The following is a 27,441-nucleotide window of genomic DNA, read 5'->3' as shown; positions in this document are numbered from 1 at the left end:
TACGACTATTGTTTTTCCAAAAATCTTTTCAGTTATGCCGGTCTGTTCACTGCGGTACGCTCTACTGATCATTAAAAAGAGTTTATCGGTGAAACCTTGTCTGATGTCTTTTTTTCATGAAGTTCCATGAATTCTGTTGTATTTCATCATACCGTTTGTGGCAGGCTAGTGATACTATTACACTCACAGCAACAGTGTCAAACATTACAGCAATCAAATTCAGATGTACACCTAGCTTTGCGTTTGCTGAAGAAGCATGAGTTTGAGGAAAAAAACAAGACAACTTTCTTCATTTGTATGTCATGTGTTTTATTTGTGTTGGTAGCATGGTGGAACATCATTACCGTATTTTCCGGAGTATAAGTCGCACCAGTCAAAAAATGCCTCATGAAGAGGAAAATGCCATATATAAGTCGCACCTGACTATAAGTCGCATTTATTCAGAAATGTATTCACAAAATCCAAGACCAAGAACAGACAGAGACTGTAACTAGACACGGAGGCCAAAAAGATTCATATTAATGATGAGAAGGCGTGAATGGCTGCCCATCTGTAGCTGTAGACAGTAATGTTTACTCCTCTTTCATTGTAGAATGATTCAAAAACATGTTAAATTTCATATATGTCACACCTGACTATAAGTCGCAGGGCCAGCCAAACTATGAAAAAAGTGCGACTTATAGTCCGGAAAATACGGTGGTGTTATTCCCCCAATAAAGCTGAGGGTAGGTGTGGTTGTGTGTTTCAGCATCAGTCGTGAGTCTTGACCACCACTGCAGTGGTTGTGTAGGAGAAGGGGCTAAGCAGTAGGGCAAGGGTGTAGTGACGGTGGCCCTCTGCATGTGCCTCAAACACCACCTGTTGAGCACACACACACATAGGAACAGGAGACACACTGTTAGAAAGGGCTTGTACTCCGCTGGAGAACAGTCAGCAGCTGCTCACTGTGTGTACAAGTGCGCATGCTACAGAGGCCTGGATGCATCTTTTTTAACCAAATGGTACTCCCCGCCCTATGGTTCGATACGCAAAGGGGAACTGCTGGAACATGGTGCATTTTCTGTTGTTTCTAAAACATGTGCATTTAGAGTAGGAGAGAGCTAAAAACCGTTGACTGCTTCAACTTGACTGACTGACTAGATTGTTGACACATTTGATTGCTTAGAATAAGCCATATGTGGAGAGAATAGCTAATTATGAGAGAGTCATTTCAAGGGGCAAATGGCAGGTGTCGTATATGGTTTTGTTATGAACGTATTTGAGGTATGAATAAAGTTACATTTAAATGGTAATAGCTTCCCAGCTTTATTGTTGACACTTTTCTATAGTCAAAATGTACGCATCAAAATGTTCAGCTGGCTTGCAACATAACAGTGGCTATCTTCAGGTCAGAAATATTTCTGTTTTGGATGTATTATGCATCTTCATGTTGTAAATTCTTGAGACGTGGTCTTTAAAATGAGATATAAGGGATGTGCTATTTAAATGACGCTTGTTTTCAACCGCCTTATTTACCAACACACGTTCAGTCTTATTATGCTGGAATTGGAGTGATGCAAACGTTTCATGAATCACACGTGAGCCCCGTTGTAAGATGATTCCTGCATTCAGATCTGCCCTGGTTTCTATGCTCGGTTGATAAATAAGACCACTGTGTGCAAGTCCATGCGGATGCAAAGGTTATGTAAGGAACTGTGTAGCTCACTGATTGATGCTGAACTAAAGTAGTACATTTCACAGAAGCCCAAGTAAGCTTGATGTCCAAGCATTTCTGACAAACTCACCTCAGCCACCTCGTGGAACGGCGTTCGACCCTCCGCTTTCCAGTATGCTTTGGTGTCGAATTCTACACGATATACTCCTGCTGTGAAGTCCTGTTCTGTAATCAGTTCATGGACCTCGCCAGTCGGGTCTGTTACTCTGCGAGAGAGAGTGGAAAACACTGAGCAGATTGGACATAGTAATGAAACAAAGATAGAGCACAGACCCATCACTCATGTTCATCTATTAAAAATACCTTAGGTCAGACAGATGAGCTATTCATAGCATAATTGTACACGCACACATACAGACACACCAGAGTCAATCAAATCAATCCACTTTTTTGTTCCAGTCTAGCACAATCAGATTGTCTGTCATTCGTATTGCAACCTTTTTAAGTTGACTTTGCTGACATCGAGCTCTACCTGTCCTAAGCGTGTGCCCTGTGCAGACTACCCACCCGCCAGTCAAGCTCTACCCATCTCAAGCATGTGCCCTATGCAGCCTACCCGCTCGCCAGCTGTGCCCATTCGCCATTAGCACCTCGTCTGGCCACTTTCAGTGCCACGTTGCCAGCCGGTGCCCCCTTCACTGCGTCCAGGATCTTCACCATCAGCGGACATTTGGCGTCAGAGCCACCATGAGGGTCCTGGGGGCAGAGGTCAGATAGTGGAGTCTTATTGTGAGCAGAACAGGAAGTCTTTCTGACCAATTTGCCTGACAGCCCACTGAATCATTAATTGTTATTGTTGGGGGCCAAGCAGTGAAGCTGTAAAGCACCCCACCCCACAAATAAATGTGCTTAATTTTGACTGGCTGTCGCCTATTAGGCTGTTATGTGTGTAATAGGCTGTGTCTCTCCGATGAATTACTTATTTAAGTAGACATGGGATGTAAGAAACTTGTGGATACCTGATATTTGTGCTGCACCCAGTGTGATTTTGCAGCTTGTTAAACCTACATCTGCAGGCAGACGAAATGAAGCTAGCGCATATTGAACTTAACGATAGAAGTGTGCATCCATGTGTTGTGTTTCAAGCAGCATGCATTTTAAGAGTCTGCAATTGCTGTCACTGTCGGACACTTTTGAGGTTATCTAGGATAGACTTTGTGACCCCCAACGCTGTGTTGTCATGTTAAGTCAAGTTAAAATAGTTTTCATAGCCAACAAGATCATTGCTTTGCATTTGCTAATATGTCTTATCATACCTTGCCAACCCATAGATAATGCAAATAATAGTAGCCTAACCTATTATGACAACATTTGCTTTTTTCTTTTATTCACCACAAAGCCTGGTATAATACAGTCTACCATGGGCATTAAGTCAAATATCGGTAGCTTAATCCAAGTCGTCCGTCATTTCATTTATCGTCTTCTAGAATGCTTAATCAACATGGACGTGCGAGGACGCTCGTGCTCAACACCAAACTGCAGCATGAGTTGCCATCTACCAATCAGCATGTAAAAACTGGTGCCGGACGTTTCAACCATGTAACGCCATGTTTTCTCAAATGTAGGTGGCCAAATGCCATGCTAAATGGCTGAAGCTAACCCCCAAATCCTGACCCCTTGGTTGCTAGACATGAAACTTGCTGTGACTGCTTACAGCCATATGTCTTATGGAACAGCATTGAGTTGCCATGGCAACTGCTACTTGACTGCTTGGCCCCCTCATTGCTGCTTACTGCTATTATTGTTATTTTGGTTAGGGTGCATCTAGTTCGTCTTTGCAATACTGATCTTTTAATGTCAACACAGATTTGTTCATAGCAGGTCAGTCTGAAGACGACTACAGAATGAACTGGTAAAAGTCCTGCCATGTGAACAGTGCTAGAATAGGCTATGTTTGTTTTAAATAGTCAGTGTTACACAGAGCGGGCTAATTCCTAAATCAGATGACTGTGACTAATTCCTGTAAGTCAGAGATAGCAACGTATAATGTGTTTGTAAGAGTGTTGTGTGTTTTATCTGTTCAAATAAGTGCGTCAGGCCAGTGCCCTTTTGGATCAATGGAGTGTGCCCAGTGTGCCCTCTTGTGTGTGCCCACGCTTGCCCATACAGTACATCGGTCTTCATTCACAGCATTGATTACTGATGTCAAATGACGCTGAAGTAGATTTTTACGTCAATAACATCACTGGATTTGACTTGATTCAGCTGGACATGCGTCATAACCAAATCAGTCAGGAAAACCAAGCATTACATTACAGGTGCTTCCTTAATCGATTTTAAAGTTGTTTCATATTATGATCTGGATTCATTACACAGAAAGTGAAAAATATCAAGCTTTTTTCCTTTTTCTTTTTTCTTTTTCTTTTTTAATCTGGATTGCGCTGTTTAGAGCTCATGGAAAAATATCAAAATATTGAAAAAAATATTTATATCAAATAAAGAAATGTCGATCTGAGAAGAACTCTAATCAGCTAATTAAGTAAAATCACCAGCAATGGTTCCTTTTGATCTCTCAGTCTGAGCAGGGCAAATAACTTTTCATATTCCTGAACATACTGAACATATTCCTTATCCCCCCCCCCATCACTACTTAAAGACTGCAAAACAGAGAAAGCATAGTGTCATAGGACTGATATTTGATGGTTTGTTTGTTATTCCATCTTTTGAGCTGAACCATCGACCAGACCCTTCACTTTCGTATACAAAATTCCTTGAATCATTTCAGAACCATAAAACTTCCAGGCTCTGCAAGCTGTTGCTTTTGGACTGAACCAGCTTCCTAAATTATGAGACAAATTTGGTCTGCATTATACAAGCAACATACTCTATGTGTATGTGTTAATTTTTGTTTCTTGATTACCCAAATGATTTTATGTGCCCCTTATGAGTCCCTTCCTTTTTGTGTTGCATGTAATCTCACACAGCAGAAAAAACATGTTAACCTCAAGCCCTCAAGTTAAATCTATCTCAAAAACGTTTCCAACCTTGTGGTTGAAAATACTTGCAATTGGGAGACCAGCAGTGCTACAGTACTTCATAGCTCCCCAGTCTTGGCTTAATTCAGAAATTTCCCTTCACCATACAATGCAGGTGCAGTTCAGGTACTTACCACAGGGGCGGCGCTGCATATGAGCAACGCAGAGGCCAAGAACACACAGACCACAATCTTTTGCATTGCAAGGGCTGATTTCTTTGTGCTGTCCGAACATGCGGGCGCATGCCCTCTTATAGGCGGGAGGCATCAGGCATCAGCTGACCTGAAACACACTCACTGCCCCTCTGTTGACTAGGTAAATACCAGGCTGATCAGTAACTCTGTACAGAGTCGGCTTTGTGGCAGGCAGCTCTTATTAGAAATAGGCTTAATTCACCGGCAGCCGTCTGCAAGCTAATCTCAGTCCCACATCGTTTTCCCTTTCCCCAAACCAGGCGAGACGTTGCGAGGGGGTCGGGGGGTTGGGGGGGTACATCCACGCCTACAAACTGTAATCCCTCATCATCCTCCACAAACACGTACGTGGGGGAGTGGTCTTTGGCCAAGGCTGAGTGGGATACTGTTCACATGGTGTTGCCTCTCTGGCACTGCCCCCTCTCTGAAATTTAAACACCCCATTAACCTTGATATTAAAAAATATGGCCAACCCAGCAAACCAGAAGCCTCCACCGGGTCCACCCTCCTCCGCTGCAAGCACGTGGAGAAGTGGTCTCTGGATCTCGCCTTACCTCTCAGGTACTGCCCATTTGTGGGATTTGATCACCCCTGACCCTGGCAAAGCCATGCGACCGGCCCCTGTGGCGAAATATGTTAGTGTGTAACTCCCCCCACTGTTCCAAGAAATTTGGATATGGAATTTGGGCCAGTTCCAATTTTCTGGTAATGAATTGATTCTTGTGGTTAGCAGAAGGAGTATGTGAAGTGACATTTAAAATCCATTTATCGCTCCTTGCCATCGCAGGACTGAGAGCACAACTGGCGATAGCATCATCAGTAATGTAATCCTGTTTCTCATGAGGAAGCCAAAGTGAAGTCTTGCTTTCCTCAATTCACATACAGAAATATAGCTTCAAAACACTTCTGTTCCACATTGATCATTATACATACAAAGGGAACTAACTGCCTTGATTGAAATGGCATTCTGCATAATACTGTACATAATGAATGTAGCATGTGAGATGGTTGGTTACACATTGATGTAAATATGAATACGTTTTGTGCACGCAGTAGCATTATGCCCTACAGAAAAAAAAAAAAAAAAAAAAATGCTATTTACTTATTTTTCATTGTGTTGCTCCCCAGTAAGACCCTTTGCATCGTTGTATTACAGTACTTAATGGATTATGTGGTGGTTGCTTTTTTTCTGCTTGGTCTCTTTATGGAATGTGGATGATGAGTGAGGAGCAGAGCAGCTGGATGGCAGATGACAGAGCTGCACACTAGTGCTATGATGACCTCTAGTGGTGTATCTGGATATCTCATCATGAGATATGTTCTTCATTTATTTATACTGAACTTACATTCAAGGTTTTATTATTTTTCTTCATTAACACATACAAAATAGGTACTAGAATATACAGTGACCACTGTTTTTTTATTGAGTGCAATATCTTTTTTTTTATTCATATTCAAGCAAACAAAGGGAAATTTATTTAGCAGACAAAAGCATAAGGCTCATAAAAAATGGCATCCAAACGTTAATAATTCCAAAGCTCATGTCTAAAACCCATACATAACCATACACCAATTGTGCTTGCCTAGCTTTCAATACCACATTCTCAGGGGAAGAGAGTCCATACACCACATCGTATCTGAAGAATTATCAAAGCTTAGACAAACATTCAGAAACATTTAAACCTCTGAAATTCTATGGATTAGATATAGAAAATGACTTAACTTTAAACAATTAGCATAAACTACAGTTTTGAAATGCACCCGAAAGTAGGTGAGTATGCAGCATTTACCATTTAATCGATGTAATGTCGAGGCTCAGGGGATCAAAATGGCCAGCAGTCTGACACAGGAAACATCAAACTATCTTACATACAAATCATCAAATGCATCAAATCTAGTCTCTCTACAGTACTGCTTACTGTTGTTTGCATTTCCCCATAGGACTCTTTGGGCTTTTGGGTCCCTTTGATGCCTTCTTGCTGGCTTTTTTCGGCTTTTTACCCACACTGCTGGAACTGACTTCAGCTGTAGCCCCGAGTTCCTGCCCCTGGGGTAGTGCCCCCTGCCCCTCTTCCTCCTCTGGTTTTTCCGCTGTGGGGGAGTCAGCTTCCATCTCTTCTGAAGATGCTACAGTGTGTAAAACCTCACCTACCTCAGCAGACACAGAGACACTGCTAACTTCCCCTGTTTCTGTCTGTAAAACTGGGTCTCCTGTCACTTCCAGTGTCTGTAGAATCTCCAGAGTCTTCTCTGATTCCTCAATCTCCATCTCTACTCTCCTAGGTTGTGGCTCAGCTTGCTGTTGCTCTGCTTCTACACGTACTGACTCTGGAGTGGCCTGCTCTGTCTCTATTACAGCCTCTGTCTCAGTCTTTTCCGCTGCTATTTCCAAGCTAACTGGCTCCTCAGCTTCGTCAGATACTGCCGTGGGTACTATCCTCTCTACTTCTTCTCTTTCCACTTCTGTCTGATGGTCTGGCTGTTCACCTGTTGCCACCTCTAAATCAGTCCCTGCTTCTCTGGCTTTGTCAAGTCCAAATGAAGCCTCTACTAATTCTCCCTCGGCCACTAATGAAGCTCCAGCCTCCTCTACTTCTGCTACATCTGGCACAGGATGCTCCTCAGCTTCATCAGATACTGCCGTGGTTACTATCCTCTCTACTTCTTCTCTTTCTACATCGGCATCACCATTACCTGATTCTGTCTTCACCTCAGCCTCAGGTGTCTCCGCTGCCACACCTTCATACTCAATCTGAACCTCTTCTTCTCCCTCTGTGCCTGTCTGATGGTCTGGCTGTTCACCTGTTGCCACCTCTAAATCAGTCCCTGCTTCTGTGGCTTTGTCAAGTCCAAATGTAGCCTCTACTAATTCTCCCTCAGCCACTAATGAAGCTCCAGCCTCCTCTACTTCTGCTACATCTGGCACAGGATGCTCAGGTGATTCTTCAACCACTGATTCTGCCTGTATTTCCACTGTTGTGGTAGGTTGCAGAGTTGGCATGGACATATCTGACTGAACGGGAGCAGCAGGCTGTGCATCCACGGACACCAGCATCATGTCCTCATCGTCACATGGTAGCACCCCCTCTGACTTATCTGGAACGACCTCTGCATCTAATACTGCTTCATCATATCCATCTTCCTCTATACACTCTGACTCACTCAAATCATCCGTTTGTTCTGAATAGGCTGTGGAGCACTGTACTGACATACTCCCTGCGTCAGACATATCCCCATCATCTATGGGCTCTTGTTCTTCCTTCCGTTCGGATTGATCTTCAGATGTATCCAAAGACCCACCCTGTAAGTCCTGCTCAGCTACACTTACAGTTACATTGGACATCTCTACATCCAGTGTGGAACCAAGCACCTCTTCCCTCAACAGTTGTTCATGACTAGAGGGATCCTTTTCTTGCATTGGCTTCTCTGCTCCTGGGAAGTCCACATTAGAGTCTTCCGCAATCTGTAGGTCTTGATGCTCCTCGACATCTTGATTAGATGTTTCAGCCTCTGGCATTTGTCCAATGTTTTCACTTATCTCTTCCTCTTCACTCTCTTCCTCCATAGAGGCAGCATTGGACAGAGATTCTTCTTCAGTTACCCCATCTGGCATTTGTCCAGTGTATTTCCTTACTTCTTCCACCTCATACTCTTCTTCCACAGAGGCTGGATCTACTGTCTGCATCGCCACAACATTGGGCTCCAGAGATTCTTCATCAATGGGCTCTTGTGCATCTTCATTCATTTCTGTTCCCTCAGATGCATCCAAAGATTCATCCTTTAAGTCTTGCTGACTCAAAGGTATATTAGATATCTCCATATCCTCTGTGGAACCAAGCTCCTCTTCTCCCAACAGCTGTTCATGACTAGAGAGATCCTTCTCTTCTTGCATTGACTTCTCTGCTTCTGTGTCCTCTACATTAGAACCTTCCTCCATAGAGGCAGCATTGGACTCCAGAGATTCTTCTGCAGTTATCCCATCGATCTCAGACATGGATGTTACTACTTGAGTCAAAATAACACCATCACCCTCTGTGTCCACCAGCACCTGGCTTGTTGTAACCTGTTGTGTTTGTAGGTGAGTAATCTCCAAAGCCTCTATCTCTGCTGGATCAGTGCCCTGAGACATATCTAGTGATGCCGCTGGACCAGGGCTTTTGTCTGTATCCAACTCTATTTCATTCTCTGAAACAGCAGATGTCTCTTGATGTGAAATGGTAATGTCCGTTGAAGGAGCAAATTCTGAGTGTCCATCAACATAGCTTGCTTCTCCATCCCTAGGGCCTGACTCTTCTGCTTCAATAGTGTCTTCCAGTGTCATGCTGGATACTTCATCTTCAATCTCCTCAGCATGTGAGTCCTGTGTTGCAGACACATCCAATGCACTCCCTGATGAATTGATTGTTTCCTCAACCATTCCGGACTCGCTTTGCAGCGAGTGGGAAGCACTGATCTGGTCTGCTACCAGATCAATGATGTCAGTTTCCCCTGATGATATTTCAGGTGCAGCAAGAAGAACTGTCTCAGATGCATACTCATCCACTGTCCATCCAGCATCTGTTTCTTCAAGTATGGCTTCTGTTAAATTCCCCTCTGTCACAGGGGCAGTGTGGTGGGTAGCGTCCTTCTCAGTCTCTGACATTTCTGGTGGTACTGTCACGTCTAAGGCCTGCAAGGAGACAGGTAGGCTTTCCTCATGGTCCACAGTGGCTTCCACCTCTGGTTCACCGAGTTCATTAGACACATCTTCAGACACACCTGTGACTGGTTCAACTTTGTCAGACTCAACCACCACTGCCACATGCTCCTCCGCCAAATCAGTCCCTTGGATCTCCTCTGAGACCTCCTCTTGTTGGGTTGTGTCTGTGACCAGATCATCCACAGCAGGTACACTGGTTCTCTCAAATAACTCATTCACAGTTTCAGGTGCTGTAGGAGGAACTTGGGGAATGTTAGAAACAGAAGAGGTCTCCTCTACTCCCATGCTTGGGAAATAACTCATGGGTAGCCCTTCAGGGGCCAGACCAGGGCTGCTGACCCCTTCAAAGAACCTTGAGCTGAAAAGTGATTGTTGGGATAGTGGCCTTGAAACATGAGTGATGTTGCTTTGCACCATGTTAAGTCTCTCATTACTCAGCTGACTACTTTCATAGGTTGGTATTGTTGAACTTGGACTTGTGAACTGACCTATTGGCCACGGTGTCCCGATGCTTTCGGGGGCATCCATTAGGATCACCCTCTCTTGTGCGGGGGTATGTATCAGCTGGGGAGCATGGCTGAATGTTTGGTCCTGTGTCACTGCCACGTCCCCTGGCTGCCTTTGCATCAGCATCACACGATGTGACCCAGAAGCAGTCATCCTCGGGAGAGTGCTGTGTTGAACAAGGGTCTGACCACCCTGAAGCAGTAGTGTGGGGTTAGTTGGGGTGGTTGTTTGGGAAGGTATAACTCCCTGTATCACAGGCGCACGGTTGACCAGAAGTACACCCTGACCTAGTCCTACATGGGGTCTCTCAGCCAGAACTACTCTATGCTGGACCTGTGGCTCCACTAAGTAATACAGTGGCTGCTGCTGCTGCACTAGCACAGTCTGGGTGGGCACAGTGTGACTCAGGTGCATTCTGGGAAGTGTAGCAGAGCTGCTGATGGTCCTGGTGGTATCAGTGACAGTCTGTTGGATAGGAGGCAGTGGGGGAGGACTCTGGGCAACCTTTGTTGCGCTGGTAGAGATGGAGCTTTCTCTCTTGACATTGGTTTGCAGAGATGCAGCCTTGCTTACAACAACAGGTTTTGGGGGTTTGCAAATCTGGGCAAGGGTGGAAAACTGTGGTCCCAGATTGTCAAGGAAGGCAAGGTCATCGTCAGACCCAAGGAGGCTACAGCAGCCCACGGAGCCAGCAGGAGATCCCTGCCCCTCATAGTCGTACACCAGCAGACAGTCATTGAATTTGCTGTTTTGAGTTACACTCATCGCCTTCTGTGGAAGCAATACACATCATTCAGATATTTTATTTGCCAACATATTCATGGTCAAGATTTAATTTCCAGTAGCACCTTCACAGTCTTATTGACCTGATCCTACACATACTGAGACTGAATTCATACTGAGGCTGTGGATTCTTCCTCACCTGAGAATAATACTCATGTAGTAAATCATCAGGAAGTGCGATCTCTTCAAAGATGCCTCTCTCCATGTGGGTATGAGAAGTGTAATATTCCTGCCTCCTTCCTGAGCCAAACGAATTCTGATGGAACCCATACTGGTAGTCTGTCTCCTGCATCCCGCCCATCATCTCCTGCATCCCGCCCATCATCTCCTGATGAAATGTCCCTCCGGCTTCTCCATAGAAGCTTCCTGAGCTTTTACCGAGCAGACCCGCTGAGCCCTTGGTGGCAACATTAGCGACATTCACAGCACTTACAGCTTTGGAAAGGGTGACTGGAATGCTGAAGAGAGGGACCTCCTACACATAAAAATACATTGACCAATAGTTACGAAGAACATAACTCAAGATTAAAGTAGGAAAATGGCGATTTCAAGTATTTTTTGAATCCTCAACTAGAATGAAGAACAGCTCTGTCAGTGTCTAATCAAAGATTTATATGGGCCTTACGCATTGCTGTTGCAATGTCAAAACAATGTGTTGGTTTGAATATACAATGACTTGTTTTAGAAAGTTACATCTAACAAAGACAAGATAATTGATGCTCTGAATGAATCAAGTGCACTCCAGTATGTTACCTTGTCCTCTCCATTTGATTCAATGTGATATGGAATGAGGTACTCTTTAGCATCGAAGGGCAGGTCAGTGAAATGTGCAGCTGCTGCTCCACACTGGCAGAACAGTAGCAGAAGAGGGACCACTGCACAGAAGCACACACAGAAAAGACAATTATGACAACTTAGGGCTGGCAAGACAACCCGGAGTTGGAGGATGCACACAAGTCTGGTGTGTGGGAACATTTTGGATTTAGTTTTACCTACAGTATGATGACAGTGAACTGATAGAGCTGCGACTGTGGGTTAATTATGCTAGTGCAGGCCCAGAGGGGAAAACTGCAGTAAAATCTCACAAGCAATGCCATGGACAACAAACTGCCACAGGATAATTAGCTGCCAGTTTTGCTGCCAGAAAAGGTGTGGTTCTTCATCAAATGTCACATGTGAGTTATGTGCTACGTCCTGCAACGTGTACGTGTGCAACAAGGATAGGTGTGGTGTGTGCGTGCGAACATCTAAGGATATGTGTGTGTGTATGTGTCTATTTACACAATATGAACGCCAGTCCAAGAATCATTAGACCAATAGTGTCCATCCCCAGGTTGACTGAGGATCTGGTTTGCTGAGCTGCTACCCCGCGGTCACATCCTCCTCCCTCGTCACATGTGCACACTAGCACCTCCATGGTCTGTCTGTCTGGACAGGTTGAACCCTGGGCATCAAACACCTCCACCGTTATACGGTATATTCCCGGCCACAAGGGCTCCTTAGCCCAGAAAGCAGCTGTTGTGTCTGCCAAGGAGAGGAAACAGAGCTCCTTTACAATAGAATTATGAGACATGGTTTGGCTTGCCTTATTGAAAGTATGCTTGAGTTTTAACTAGAGGTTTGTCCACGCAAAAAAAGACTACCTGGTACAGTATATACGTGTGTGTGTGTGTGTGTGTGTGTGTGTGTGTGTGTGTGTGTGTGTGTGTGTGTGTGTGTGTGTGTGTGTGTGTGTGTGTGTGTGTGTGTGTGTGTGTGTGTGTGTGTGTGTGTGTGTGTGTGTGTGTGTGTGTGTGAAGATATGCCCAAAATAAGTCTGTGCTCTGAGAAATGTTACTCTTACCATCGACCGACTTCATTTCCCATTCTCCCTTGGTCTCCTCTTCAATAAGCCTAAAGAACAGAGGGTTTGCACTGTCGTCTGCATCGAAAGCAGAAATATTCACAACTTTGATATCGGTGCAGGCACTCTGGTAAGTGCTTGTCAGGATGGGGCAGTGGTCATTTGAATCCTCCACAGTTAGGGCTATAGTTCCAGTGACAGTTTTACTTGGCATATCTAAAGAGAAAACAAGAGCCACAATGTTTTCAGACCTTATGTTTATGATTCTAAACATCAAGTGTTGTCTGCCATTCCACATTGTTCATGCCATCGACTGCAGTTTCTGCATGTATACCACTAATAGCATAAATATAACTTGCCTTCTGTCATGCAAAGGATCAAGGCTGTGTAAATTCCGTTGACCACAAATGGAGACTCTCGATCTGGCACCTTGTTTAGTTTAATCTCCGCTGTTGTCTCGTCAATGATGAACCAATTATCAGGATCATGACCTTTGGCATATCTAATTACAAAAAATAATACCAATTGTTCTTCAAAGAGCATAACGTTTTTTTTCGTACAATTTTTCATGTTAAACAGTGTCTACTGTATATAGAAAATCTTTCCTGAGATAGTGAAAAGGGAGTGTTTTGTTTGTGCTTGTTGTTTTTACAGACCTTACATTTTCTGCCACCTCTCCAGTATCTCCATCTGTGGCAGGGTAGGAGGCAATCACCATTGGGCCTTCCACGTCCTCTGGCACTGATATCTCCTTCACTTCTGGACTGAATCCTGGTCCATCTGGCATGTTGTTCACTGCAATCTTTATTGGGTAACTTTTCTCAGGTTTTTTACCTGGCCCTGGACCAGGTTTGGTGCCTGGTTTGGGTCCTGGTTTTACTCCAGGTTTGATGCCTGGTTTGGGTCCTGGTTTGGGTCCTGGTTTGGGTCCTGGTTTTACTCCAGGTTTGATGCCTGGTTTTGTGCCAGGCTTTGACGGGTCATCAGGTTCAATAGGGACTACACCTGGCCCTCCAGCGCCACCAGGTCCTCCACCACCACCTCCTCCTCCACCACCTCCTCCTCCTCCACCCCCACCCCCTCCTCCTCCACCCCCACCCCCTCCTCCTCCACCTCCTCCCCCTCCTCCTCCACCTCCTCCTCCTCCACCCCCACCTCCTCCACCCCCACCCCCTCCTCCTCCACCTCCTCCCCCTCCTCCTCCACCACCTCCTCCTCCACCTCCAGAAGGGCTTATTCCTGGTCCAGCTAAATCTTTCTCAAAGCCCAAAGCTATAGCATTTCCATCGACAAACGGAGCAACATTCTCAATCAGCAAATCCAGGTCGATTTCCTTGACTTTTTCATAATCCACTGGCTGTTGGAGGCATTGTAGATTATTTGGAGTTGTCCATGACACATATGGGAAAGGGGAAAGAATAAGATACTTAAGACACTAACAGTAGCCTCAACTTTGCAACTCTAGTTAACAAGTAATGCTGTACGTAAATAAATGACATGTCCATGACATTTGTTAAGTTCACCATGCCAGCCTAGTGCTACAGTACCTGATTCAGCTTAGATTCTTGTGGGGAAAAGGTGACAATATTAGATAAACAGGGTTCGTACGGGTGCTTGAAATCCATGAAAATGCTTGGATTTTAATGTGGTGTTTTCAAGGTTTGAAAAATGCTTGGATTTGGGGTGAAATGCTTGTGAATGCTTGAAAGTGCTAGGCCTACATATTTCTCGGCAGTCTGACTCAATAGACCAATTATTAAATGAAGGAAAATAAAATGAATTTGCTGTATAATAGGCCGCTGACAATGACGACGGGTTTGGTGCTTCTTTCATTCATATCACTCCGCAAGCCTTGTCCGTTCTCTAGTGGATTTCATTGAAAGTGAATTGATGAATGTTTGATGCAAGTTCGATGTGTGTGGTGAACAATTTATTTCTTAGCAGAAGCCATGAAACGGTAAAGCTCAAATTATTTATTTAAAAGACATCATTTATGAAGTTGTTGGCTTTGCCACGCATTCGTGTCCAGTTTGACGTGTCTGGATTTTGCGCTAATGACAGCAATCTCGTGATGGCGATATTGACTTTTCATTTCTGCGCGTGTAGGCTACTGTGCTTGAAGTTAGCTGTGACTGGTTTTCATCGTTTTAGCCACAAAGCCTTACCTTAGGTCAACTAAATTGTTTAGGTAACACCTTGTCACAGAGGTGAACGCGTTTTCCAGCCGTTCACCTCCGTGCGCCCCATGTCATTCAAAACATATTTCGGGATAGTCATCTCACTCTGAGAAAACGTATGTAGCCTACTTTATGCTAAGAAATTACCATGTTGGCATTCTTGGTAAACATTAGTCTTGCACATAATATTGAGATGATTTTTTAGTGGAAATGGCCTACTGTAGCATTGTTCTGATAGATGAAAAAAGTCGCCTATTTAAAGGCACAGTCTGAATTGTAATCCTATAGCTCTCCATTTAGTGTGTGCACGTGAACTAACAGGTGTAGGACATGTTTCTTTGGAAGGAGAGGGGGTGGTGCAATTTGATTTTCTTTGGAACTTAAATATAATCAAGCAAGTTGCAACCTCTTCAAACAGCATCAATATCAATAGGCCTATGGTTCACTATATTGTACAGGGACAGGCTATATGTTATCAAGTAGGCCTAAATGTAGTCAAAATTATAACTTTATGTTAGTTTAAGTTAAAACAAAACATGTTATGAACTGAGAAAGTTCATGGTTCTACATCATTGTTGGCAAAATTATCATGATAGCCTACATATTTCAGCCATATCTGGTTTAGTTTTGAGTAGGCCTAGGCTACTTTACTATAAATAAATGAGTTATAGACTTTATATAGGCATATATATATATATAGCCTATATATATATATATATATATAGACTATATTGTAGTATGTTATAATGTTTGAAATATATGTATCACAGTTTATCAATAGTTCTCATAAAAGTCATCTGATGTCATCATTTAAGGGGTTATTTTTAAAAAAAATTCTCCTGGGGGTGTTGGGTATATTTTCCTCTTTTTTTGTCCTTTGCCAATCACACTCCTGAAATATGGTATGAATCAATCCATGCTGTTCAACACCATCGAGTGCTGTCAGTAAGAAAAAGAACAAGGAAACTTGATATGACATAGACCAAAAAGAGCAGCAGCAAACACTAATGAAATGGGGCACATTCATTTTCAATGCCCCATTGAGTTAACCTAATGATAGCTGCTGGTTCTGTATTCGGCTTAAGTTGTATCAAATTTTCTGGATCTTTGTCCTACAGTCAGTGACCTCAAACAACAGGGCTTTGGATTTGTTCACGCTCCATTTCGGTACTGGAAAACTCATCTTGAAAGTCCTTAAAATGTGCTTGAATTTGGCCATGAAAAAGGTGTACGAACCCTGGAAGGTGCTTGTCAAAACCAAAAGAAAACTGCTTGTGTTGAAGCTTGTATTTCATCCTGTCGTGAAATACTTCCTCAGTGACACATTTCAAAACATGCAAGTCATACCTTAACCAGCCTCAAGATGCCCTCATTAGTAAGTGGGTCAGTTTCGATGGTGAACAGGTCTTCCTCGTTCCCTGATATAATGTGAAACACAGCCAACCAGTTATCGCTCTTCTCTAAATCCGGATCGAGAGCTTTGATTCTCATCACCACTACGTCTTCTTCTCCTTCATTCACATTTCCAGAGTACTGAGGATGAACATGGAGAAAGGGAACATATCAGTTGATCAAGCAGCAGGATTATGTACAGTATGCAGTGCATTACTCAGGCTGAATCTGCTGTCTCTAAGATCCTCATCATATTTAACAGGGCCCCTGGGCATTGTCCATTACAATCATTAATACACAGGAATACTTTCACTTGGGTGTGCTGGCTACAATATTGATGGAAAGTATGAACAGACTTATTGAGGCTAGTTATTCTGGTAAGCTACTCTTTTTCCACATCATTTAGCCTGAATCTTTTTGCATCTGTCCTCTCACCATGTCCTTCTCCAGAGTAGGGACATTGTCGTTGATGTCTCGGACTTCTATGAATACTGTCCCAGTTCCTGTGTTTCCACCTGGAGCTCCAAAATCATCCACTCCTTGGACAACGACTGTATATGACTCGATGGCCTGGAAAGACCATTTTCATTCATATTGTCAGTCATGTCAGTGATTTGATGGGTGTTCTTTACATGATTTATCTTAGGGAACTGGGAATTTTCCCGCAGAACTGAAGTATCATAAGCCAGTATAGATTTTGGTGTGTATTTACCGACCCCATTCCTGCAGAAGTCATGCCATGTTATGTCACCAAGGTCAAACTTGAAACTCATTGCCTAACATCCCCTGATGGCTGCTGCCAAATTGTGTCGTTAGTGTATTTAGCTTGTTCTTACCTCTCGGTCCAGAATAGGTCTTTTCACAGTGATTACACCGGTCGCTTTATCAATAGCGAACACATCCTCTGACCCTGCAGGTTCTTGGCTCAGGATGCTGTAGGCTATCTTTGAGTTGATGCTTCCTTCTTGGTCATCGTCCTTGCCCGTCATTGTCGCAACATAGGTGCCTGGAGTGTTCAGAATATTAGTCATGTGTTAAATCACTACTCAGCTTCTTGTACAGGCAATGGTTATCTCCAAGCTGGACTACTGCAATTCCCTGTTAGCTGGCCTACCTGCTTGCGTATTAAGACCACTACAGTTGATTCAGAATGCTGCAGCACGACTGGTCTTCAATCAGCCAAAGAGGACACATGTAACCCCTCTCCTAGTTACTCTCCACTGGATCCCTATAGTAGCCAGAATTAAATTTAAATCTCTCACTCTGGCCTATAGGACACTGACTGGATCTGCTCCTAGCTACTTCAGTTCTTTGATCAAGATGTACATTCCCAACCGCCCATTGCGATCTTCTGAGGAGCGTCTGTTATGTCGACAAACCATTCATGCTAGGTCAAACTGTAGATCCTATTCTTCAGTGGTTCCGTGTTGGTGGAATGAGTTGCCCAGTGCTCTCCGTTCCAGCAACAGTTTTGGATCTTTCAAGAGGGGTCTTAAGGCATATTTGTTTAATATGCACTTAGTCTTTTGAGCGTTTGTTATGTGTTATGGTTTGTATAATAATATTGTTTTGTTATAATTTGTCCATTGTTAGAATTTGACATTTATTCTGCTATTGTCCTTAAATTTAGCCATACCATGCTATAGTTATTGTTATTATATAATTAACTGAGTGACTTATTTGATTGCTATTCTCATTTCATTGTTTTATTTCTCATTAGGTTAGTGCTTAATTGATTATTTTATTGATAATATTGCTATTCTCCCTTTTTGTAATTGTTCACTGTTATTTAATTTGTATTGTTATTTATTTGTATGTCGCTTTGGACAAAGGCGTCTGCTAAATAACCATAACCATAACCATAACCAAATCAAAGATCCTTAATTACTGACAAGATAGAGCAACATAATGCATCTCTGTGGAAGAAAAACTCGAACAGTTTCCTGTCTGCTTAAAGAGGCGTGTCGCAAAGACGTCATAGTGGGATATCGATCTCTGGCAGATTGGCAAGCAGTTCAGTTCGAATGTTAACAGGTCTACTTAAAGGGGGATTTAGCCCCCCTCCACTTTGCGAAGACAGAGCGCGGAAATGATCGAACGTTTGCGCCTCTCGCTCCACTTTAACCCTCTCTGGTTAAATGCACCATTATTGTCACACTGGGATGGGTCAGACATCAAACATTTTGAAGAACTGTACACATATTTTAAGATTTAAGAGCAATGACTCCTTCTTACCGACTTGGCGGCATTCTCTTACTGATGCTGACAGGGGCTGAAATACAGGTCCATTGTCATTCTGATCTAGGACCACGACCTTTAAAAGAACCTCATCTTCTGCAAAGGACCCATCAGGGAACCTTGCATATGCTGTCAGCTGTGGGGAAAAAACAAACATGTTACCTTCTCCTTTTTTCTACTAACTGGTATAAAAAATGTACCTTAAAACCATAAACAACTTACATTAAACTGCTTATATTCCTCTCTGTCCAGTATTCCTGTGACCGTAACATACCCATTGTCTTCGTTTATTATAAAGAGGTTTATTGGTGGTTTGTCTGCCCCTATTCCAGATAAGCTGTACTTCACACGGTTTTTCGTCTCCCTGTCTGAGCGAACCTGGAAGAGAAAATTTCCCTTAGTTGTTCTGATGTGTAATTTCTTCAATAGTGATGTTGTTTTGGCCCCCTTATCTCAACTGATCACAAACATGTTAACCATACAGACATTCAGCCATTCATGGTTGACTAATGACTGGGTAATAGCCTAATTCAGTATTTTCAATATTGTACTGTATGCAGTTGAAATAAATGACAACACAGGATGCCTGACAAAGGAAAGGCCTCATCAAAATTCTCATCGGTCAAGAGTCCTTACTTTGGCGACCCACTCTTTCTGGGTGTGGTCAACATTCTCCATCAGTTTGGTTGGAGGGAGGATCCACTCTCTCTTCTGCCGCCGCAGTATGGCATTCTTCCCAGCTACTACTTCTACTTTGAAAACCTTCAGGGGTGAAACAAATTTATAAATTATAATGTCTCTCTCCAATGGTAGTAGTTCTTAGACTATTTGGCCCAAGATGAGTCCCATTTTGACCAACAGTGCCGGTTTAAAGTATATATTTTGGCGGCTTCTTGCATTTATTTACTGTAGATATGACAGTGGAAATCAAAAGGAAGTGAGTGGGAGAGAGAGGATATTCTGTGCCACAGTACAATAATACATTTTTAATGGAGCATATAAGAATCCACATGTCTGTAGTACTTGAGTGATGTAATACAAGGATAATCTTGTCTGCAAAATGCAGACACATTAGTTATCATTTCAGTGTGTGTGTGTGAGTGTGTGTGTGTGTGTGTGTGTGTGTGTGTGTGTGTGTGTGTGTGTGTGTGTGTGTGTGTGTGTGTGAGTGAGTGTGAGTGTGTCAGATTCTAAAACGGATAGTTCCGCTTCGCGTCGTTCCTAACAACGCCCCTTAGCTGTTCGTTTATACAGTATAACCCACGGCCTCTCGGGGCTTATTGCTTAATTAATCAGGGTAAATTCAAAAAAGTTATGTAAAGTTGGACTCTACTGTGGTTGATCAGATGCATGTGTTGTATATATCAAAGATATAAAGAATTATAAAGAAATATGCTGGCGTGCACCTGCATTACAGTTTGAGATGATATGTTTACTGTCAGAATCATTCACGGGCTGTCAGAAATGTCACTCACTGGCATTAATATATTAATATATAGGAAGATTAATATATTTCTCTAAGGCAGACTAATCACCAGTAATATAAATACCCTCATCTGCCTGTCTGAATGTGCTGCTCAGTCCGTGTATCTGGACGATACATCTGACCGCAGTGTGTTCACACATACTGCATGGGCTTCACACATATAACATCACAGTGCTGTTGGACTGCATGGACCTGCTGAAGTTGCTGTCCCACCAGCCTCTGCCAACTCAAAACATTCAGGCTAATTCCTGTTTACTTTGGAGGAGTCACTGATCCATGAGCTCTGTGATCATCATCATCATGTTGACCCTTTCAACGGCATACTGTAAACAGACAGGTGTGTTTCTAAGGCCTTTCTAGTGGCACATAAAACAACATTGAGCTATTGGGCACTTCCGGACAAACAAAAATATAAAAGCAAGTTTTAGAGTCAACTTTTTGTAGAACATTATGCTAAAGTCCATTTATTTTCAGATATTTTCGTTTGGTATCTGCATTGGTTTTGAATGTTTCAATCAGAACCCCTCCAGGAACAGAGGGAAATGGCCTACTCAAGGTCACATACAGTATACTGTACTATGCCTGATGTCATATTTTAGGGAAAAAAATAACCGTCCACTAATTGTTATGTGTACTGTCATGATATCAGTGTAACCAATGGAACAATGCAGGTGAAGACAACCATCAGACTTCTTTCTTGCCTGTCGCAAAGCATTAGTGAGCCTACACCTTGTCTTTCCAGATGATTAATGTCACGTTGCAGCTGGCAGAAGAAAAAACAATCTCTCAAGAATCTTTCATGTTACTCATCAGACAACCGTTGGAATGACCCCTTAAGCTTGGGTGTGTTATTTCAACGCATCAGAGCATCTGTACAAATCCTGTTGTCAGCAGAGACATACCAGGCTCAGAAAGTAAAACGTATTTGATCCAACCATGTAGCAAACCAGTTTGTCATAATTAGCTACAGGTAGATCAGATAATGAGTGTTCTAAAACTGATTCTGAACTGTCTTCGATTATGATGACTTGGTAAAGGAAAAAGGCCGCACTTTGCATATACTGTAAACATGTTACGTAAAACACATTGATATGCAAAGTGCAGCCTTTTTCCTTTTCTGAGTAAGCATATAGGTTTGGCCAAGCACTCTGAAAAGAAATATAAGAGACTGAGTGTAGCCTGCTCCTACCATACAAATTATCTTTGATTATCATGGCCTGAGTATACAGTGCTGATTGGGGGGTGGGGCTTATGATATACAGTAAGCCCCACCCCACCCCCCAATCAGCACTGTATACTCGCACAGTCACACTGTCTGGTTGTGTATGGAGAAAGACAAATGAAGCATTCTATTTTCTTGTGTGCAGCTGAACAGGCCTACTTGATTGATTTGGTACAGTACAGTTGTGCAAACATGAACTTTTGTGTTATTGTGTAATCAAATACAGTGAAGAATTGCAATTCATCTGTAGATAATGGTCCAGGTACTCCTTCCATACTCTAAAGTTTTGTTGTAGTGAGTGAACAAAAGAAGCCAGCTCTTACTTGCAGTTCTGAATATAGATAGAGGAAATATATTTCTTAGCGGAAGAATGATTAGAGCCTATGTATGAATAGCCTTCATTGTTACATTTCTCGTTGCTGTGTCTTTGTTTCATGAAATCTTGCCAGATAAACGTTTTAGAAACAGTGTTGTTAGGTGTTGTTAGGCATGACGCGCAATCGGAGTGCCTAAAAAAACCCTTAGCCGTTTCTAACTGTTTCATACTGTCACTAAATCTGCAGGCAATATCATTTGAATATTACCGCCGCGTAAGGTACAGACACAACCTGAATGCACATGCTTAACCACGCTACCTTCCTCATTTTCCCAACTATTAACCGTGGCTTATACATTGATTTTTAAAAATGTCTTATGAGGTTAATTCACGGGGACAGTTAAAATGGTATTGTTGGTATTGTATGGTTTTGTTTCTTTTAACATGCATAAAATGCCGTCCTGCAGCTTATACACGATGTGGCTAATACACAAGAAATTACTGTAATACAAGTCATATTTTCTTATTCTGTCGGGCATACTTAGTTTACTGACGGAGAAAAGGAAAGAAAGAGAGAAAGTGAAGTAGAAATGAAAGAAGAAGGAAAATAAACTTCAATGCAAATGTTTGCCAGCCAACTATGGAGCCTTTGTGTTGGCATGTCATGAATCTTCCAGGAAATGGGTGCAGAAAGACAGAGGGAATAATCTGTCCATGCGTGTGTGTGGGTTTCTCAGACAGAGACCTTACAGGAGAATTTCGGCCATTTTTCACATTATTATTATTATTATTATTATTTGTATTACTATTACTCTTTGCCCATCTATGATTTTATCTGCTATAATTACTGTTTGTTTTTTGTTTATGTAAAGCACATTGAATGACCTATGTGTATGAAATGTGCTATATAAATAAACTTGACTTGACATAGATCCCTGTTTCTCAAAGTCACAGAGTACTGTGAGTACCACTGTTGGTATGGGAGGGAGAAAAACAACACAATCAGTTCTACCAAGCTTGAGTTGAGTTGAGCTGCTGCCAACAGCTACAGTAGGGCTGCAAGGCAAGAAGATGCCCCCAGAGTGGTCATGCCCGCTCAATGGTGTTTTTTTTCCCCCCCAACGGCACCTTCTAAGCAGCACAGCTTAAAAGGCACTACCTTTACCCTATTCCTAACCTTAACTCCCTCAACCCTCATCCTACCCCTAAACTGAGGGGAGTAGTGCCTTGAAGGCAGCGCTGCCTGAAAGGCACCATTGAGGGCAAATAATACCAAAGACCGTTCATGCACCCAGAGTGTAGCGTTAGCTACCCGGTAGCTCTAGCTCTTGTCTACCAATATACCCAACAGTCTTCAACAACATGCCACAGGGACATCCATCGGAGCAAGCAAATGGTTGGACAGCAAAAGGTTTTTTTTTTTTTTTTCATTGAGGAAATTAAACACATGTGATTGGGTTACCCACATTTTAATAAAATAATTGAAGACCACTCTATAACTCATCTGTCACTGATTAAGCTGATGGCGACGGGAAACGATGTTCATACATCCTAAAAGATCTTGTGTCAAACAGACCCCCATTCATAGATGTGTGCTATTTGTGCAAAACTGTTAAAAGCTTTAAAAGCTTTACGTTTGGTGAGAGCAATAGACCCCTGCTCTCTGAAGAGTCCATCCCACTGGTGATTGTCTGAGCCAGACTCTGTTGGGACATGACTTCCTCCTGCAGGCTATTAGTGATCTCCCTGGCAGGTCAGAATTAAAGTTGAGGCAGATTGTGAGAACACAATCTCCCACACTCACACCAAACCCTCACACACTCCGTCACTTACAACCTCTTATACACACGCACACACACACACACACACACACACACACACACACACACACACACACACACACACACACACACACACACACACACACACACACACACACACACACACATCTCAGCGACATTATACACGTAGCTACTATATTTCACAGGCCTGTTATAGATATTAAACATATATGATATTCTTCTAGCATATGAATCATATATGTATTATTATGGTGTGTAGACAGCATTTAACAAACCTAAATCATATGTTTGGATGAAGGTACAAAACCAGTGCTAAAACAAGAACTGTGATATCATCTCAGATTGTTATCCTACAGTTTTGGTCAATATTAAAATGGCATCCAAACCAAAGCCTTCTTGATTGTACCATCTGTTAATGTTTATAATGATGAGAGGCTAACAGCAAGTGCATTTGTGTTCCCGGGGTTAACCATATGCAGCCAGGGCCAAAACGTCAGACTAGATGTGTGTTTGTAGATGGTGGACCACATGCAGAAAAGCACGCTGCTTAGAGTGCACATGATGACACAGAAACTTTCCCAAAGTCAAGAGAGTGAATCTAGCATGTCGACTGGGTCAGCTCTGCAATAGCCAGTGCTGTTCAGACAGGAGGCCATAAATCACCAACTCACAAACATGCCCAAAGCACATAGCGTGCATTCTCTTTGCCACAGACACCAACACACTGTCATGGAAGGAAGGAAGCCACTCACCACAGTCAGGCTCAGGCTTAAGAGCAGGAGACCGCAAATCCCAGCTAGTCCGCATGGAGCCATGGCAGCCTGCAGCAGAGCTCTGGGCAAAGGTGTCTGTCTCTCTCTCTCCCTCTTTCCCTGCTGTCTGGACTCTTTCTGGTTGTTCCTTTGCTCTTCTGTGTGTGTGTGTCTGTGTGTTGGGAGGGGAACTGGTGGGGGAGGGGGTGGGGGCTTCAGGGGGGGCTGCATATGAACACACACCCTAGTGTGAAAAACATTTGTGTGTGTGTGTGTGTGTGTGTGTGTGCGTGCATGCATGTGTGTCGGGGGTGGCTGTTTGCTGCAGGCACAGAGTGACACACCCTCTTCAGTTGCTCTCACACACCCACTACCCCTTTCTACTCCTGAGCTCTCTTTACCTTTCTCTCTCCCTCCCTCCTCCTCTATACCTTTCCCTCTCTCCCTCCCTCCTTGTCTTTGCCATCTACAGTACCTCTCTGTCTCTGTTGTTGACTTTTGAATCCTCCACTGTCATCAGATTTTGAATGATAATTGTAACTGGGTTGTCTAACTGGTTTTTGGGTCTGTGTTTATATATATATAACATCAGGAGTTATGGCTGCAGGCCGTGAGAGCAGAAATATGTTTTAATACAGTATTTTTTTTTCCACGTATGTCCACGTATTTCAAAACATTCTTTTGGGTGTGTTTTGTTTGTGGTTGATTAATAAGTAAAAATATTCAAAGCATGCTCACTTTATGGCATCGGTTCAAACGTGTCAGTAGTAGGTCAACTTTATATTCATTTCCGTATGTGCGAGAGAGTGAGAGGGAGGTGTGCATGTCAATCTCTGTTGTCTTATGTGTTATACGTGTGTGTGTTTCTGTTTGTGTTTGTATGTGTATTGGTGGGGGGATTAGGTGTGTGTGTGTGTGTGTGTGTGTGTGTGTGTGTGTGTGTGTGTGTGTGTGTGTGTGTGTGTGTGTGTGTGTGTGTGTGTGTGTGTGTGTGTGTGTGTGTGTGTGTGTGTGTGTGTGTGTGTGTGTGTGTGTGTGTGTGTGTGTGTGCAGTTAGAGAGCCGCTCAGTTAGCGGGAGAACATACATATACTGTACATTTGAGTTTTTGTTGTCTTATGGGGAGATTAAGTGTTCATGTTTTGTTTGAATAAATGCCTTGAGCACTGAACCTGGCAGCAGCAGAGAGAAGACAAAAGACACAAGAACAGTATGTTCTCCCTTAGAGACTGACTGGCACAGAACGTGTCGATACTACTACAGTACCAGACTTTGACCGGCTCAGTGCACTGTGCACTCCTCCCCTCCGGCTCTTTCCTCTGCTCCCATTGCATTTGCTCCAGACCCCCCTATTCCTCCACCTCTCGTCCTTTCTCCTCTGCTTTGCTCCTTTTCTTATAGCCTTTCTGCATTTCCAGAGGCACAGCAAAGCCAGCCAAATACCACGGGCCCATAAATCAGCCCCCACCACCTCCCCCCCCCGCCCACCCAACCTTTAATAGTCAGCTTATGGTCTCTCACATGGCTGTTTGCTCTGGTTCTTCACCACTGATATGCTGTAGTCTTCTCTTCTCTGTTATCCTTTCTCGGTGTTACTATGCAAACAACAAACATGAGTGTTTCATTATTAATATGTGATGACGCGGGGCTTTTGTAGATAACAGAGGGTTGTAAAGCTAAAGTTGTTTGTGCAAATCAATTAACAGGAACTTGACTTTTAAAAAGCTTTGAAAATTGTGTGAGTATTGTGATGGGGAGGAATAGTTAAACGGCATTAATGTATTTCTCGTGTTCAAACAGGCACACTTTCGCTAGTGGTACACAAGGCAAATTTTTCATTGCTCCTGGTCAATGTTGTGGCCAATGTTCCCAAGTATTGTGGTTATGTGGCAGCCAAGCAGCATTGCTCAAAAGGAATGGGTTTCTGGTATTGCAGGTGTCTAACAAAAGAATTGTGTGTCTGTAAGAGAACACAGGTGTGTCTGAAGGGAACACACACGCCATGCAAATAAATAGCTTTTACCTCCGCCAAGGAGGTTATGTTTTCATCGGGGACCGGTGTCTGTCTGTCTGTCTGTCTGTCTGTTTGTTTGTCTTTCTGTTTGTCAGCAAGATAACTCAAAAAGTAATGGATGGATTTAGATACATTTTTCAGGGAAGGTCAGACGTGAACCAAGGAAGAAATTATTTGGGGAGTTTTGGGATTGATCCGTATCACCGTTGGGATTCCGGAGCCGTTTATGTTTTTCGCTTAGCGGTGTAATGGCATGGTATGGCCACATTGGTGGCGATGTGAATAGTTTAGGTTCAAATGTATGACAACCTAGGAGGAACAATACAGGCGGAGGTCTGCACTCTCTGAGTGCTTTTCTAGTTTCACAATGTGCTGGTGCATCGGTGCCGATGAGTATTGTTTGTGATCACAGCAATGTATAATTTCAACGAATCTCCAAAGAGTGGCAACAGCTCTGGGTGTTTGAGAAGGATCACTATCACTGTTTTGCTAAATTAGGCTCTGGCAAAGTCTATCTGTTAAAAACAGACCTGTCTTCTAATTATTCCACCTTAAGTCTTTTATGTTAGTTATTCTTTATTGCTTTCTTTTTATTTTCTTATTTTCTTTGTATTATTATTATTATTACTCGTTGCCTATCTATGATTTTATCTGCGATTACTGTTTGGTTTTTGTTTATGTAAAGCACATTAAATTACCTCTGTGTATGAAATGCGCTATATAAATAATCTTGACTTGACTTGACTTGACTTTTAAAACTTGCCTTTGTCTTTGTAGTGTTGGATGCACTGACACTATCACCATTGTCCCAATAGGGGGCGCTCCTTACCAAGCTATACAGTACATCTGTCAGGTCAAATGGTGTGAGTTTCCCAGAGATAGCCAGGAATGTCAGGAATTCTGCAGCTTATGAACTCTTTGTAGCTGTGGTCATTTCTGGCTGGGCAACTCTCAGAGTGAGACATTGCCAATTAATGTGTAACACTCACAATGTCTGCAACGCTTTGTGATTTTTTTTCAGAGATGAGCACTTTTCTGGCAAACAGAAAGATACCCTTGAGAGACTGAAAACAGACTCCTTTGCTTGTTACCTTCCTTAAGGTGCTTGCATACTGCTCCGACAAACAGTAAAGAACTAGTGGGGTTTGTTGGCCATTGTTTGCTTCCCTTAGAAACTTCTATTCAAAGCTGGCTTTCTGATTACATTCTCACATCACCTCTGTGTGAACCCCCTGCAGTTTTTGTAGAGGCCTATATGGATAAAAGAGTCTGCTAAATGAATATATGTAGATGTGAATGTAAATGGCTGTAAATCACAGCTGTGGCGA

At 42.9% G+C, this 27,441-nt stretch overlaps 2 protein-coding genes across 2 annotated transcripts; both read right to left on the bottom strand.

Moving 5' to 3' along the window:
* Positions 1 to 284: 284 nt before the first annotated feature.
* On the bottom strand, positions 285 to 5,103 carry ttr (transthyretin (prealbumin, amyloidosis type I)). The gene is made up of 4 exons (XM_062555734.1): positions 4,824 to 5,103; positions 2,271 to 2,410; positions 1,785 to 1,920; positions 285 to 858 (listed from the first exon to the last, which is right to left on the bottom strand). The coding sequence occupies exons 1-4, from the start codon at positions 4,887 to 4,889 to the stop codon at positions 751 to 753; spliced, it is 450 nt and encodes a 149-aa protein (XP_062411718.1). The 5' UTR covers positions 4,890 to 5,103; the 3' UTR covers positions 285 to 750.
* A 1,139-nt stretch (positions 5,104 to 6,242) lies between these two features.
* LOC134101610 (uncharacterized) lies at positions 6,243 to 24,231 on the bottom strand. Its single transcript, XM_062555316.1, has 15 exons — positions 24,101 to 24,231; positions 19,159 to 19,284; positions 18,745 to 18,900; positions 18,520 to 18,658; positions 17,121 to 17,290; positions 16,720 to 16,854; positions 16,240 to 16,425; positions 13,937 to 14,072; positions 13,372 to 13,720; positions 13,075 to 13,217; positions 12,716 to 12,931; positions 12,154 to 12,396; positions 11,626 to 11,747; positions 11,012 to 11,347; positions 6,243 to 10,860 (listed from the first exon to the last, which is right to left on the bottom strand). The coding sequence occupies exons 1-15, from the start codon at positions 24,161 to 24,163 to the stop codon at positions 6,799 to 6,801; spliced, it is 6,582 nt and encodes a 2,193-aa protein (XP_062411300.1). The 5' UTR covers positions 24,164 to 24,231; the 3' UTR covers positions 6,243 to 6,798.
* Positions 24,232 to 27,441: the final 3,210 nt, after the last annotated feature.

Source organism: Sardina pilchardus, chromosome 15 (assembly GCF_963854185.1).
Source record: "Sardina pilchardus chromosome 15, fSarPil1.1, whole genome shotgun sequence".
NCBI classification, from domain to species: domain Eukaryota; kingdom Metazoa; phylum Chordata; class Actinopteri; order Clupeiformes; family Clupeidae; genus Sardina; species Sardina pilchardus.
This window is presented reverse-complemented; position numbering and strand designations above follow the sequence as displayed.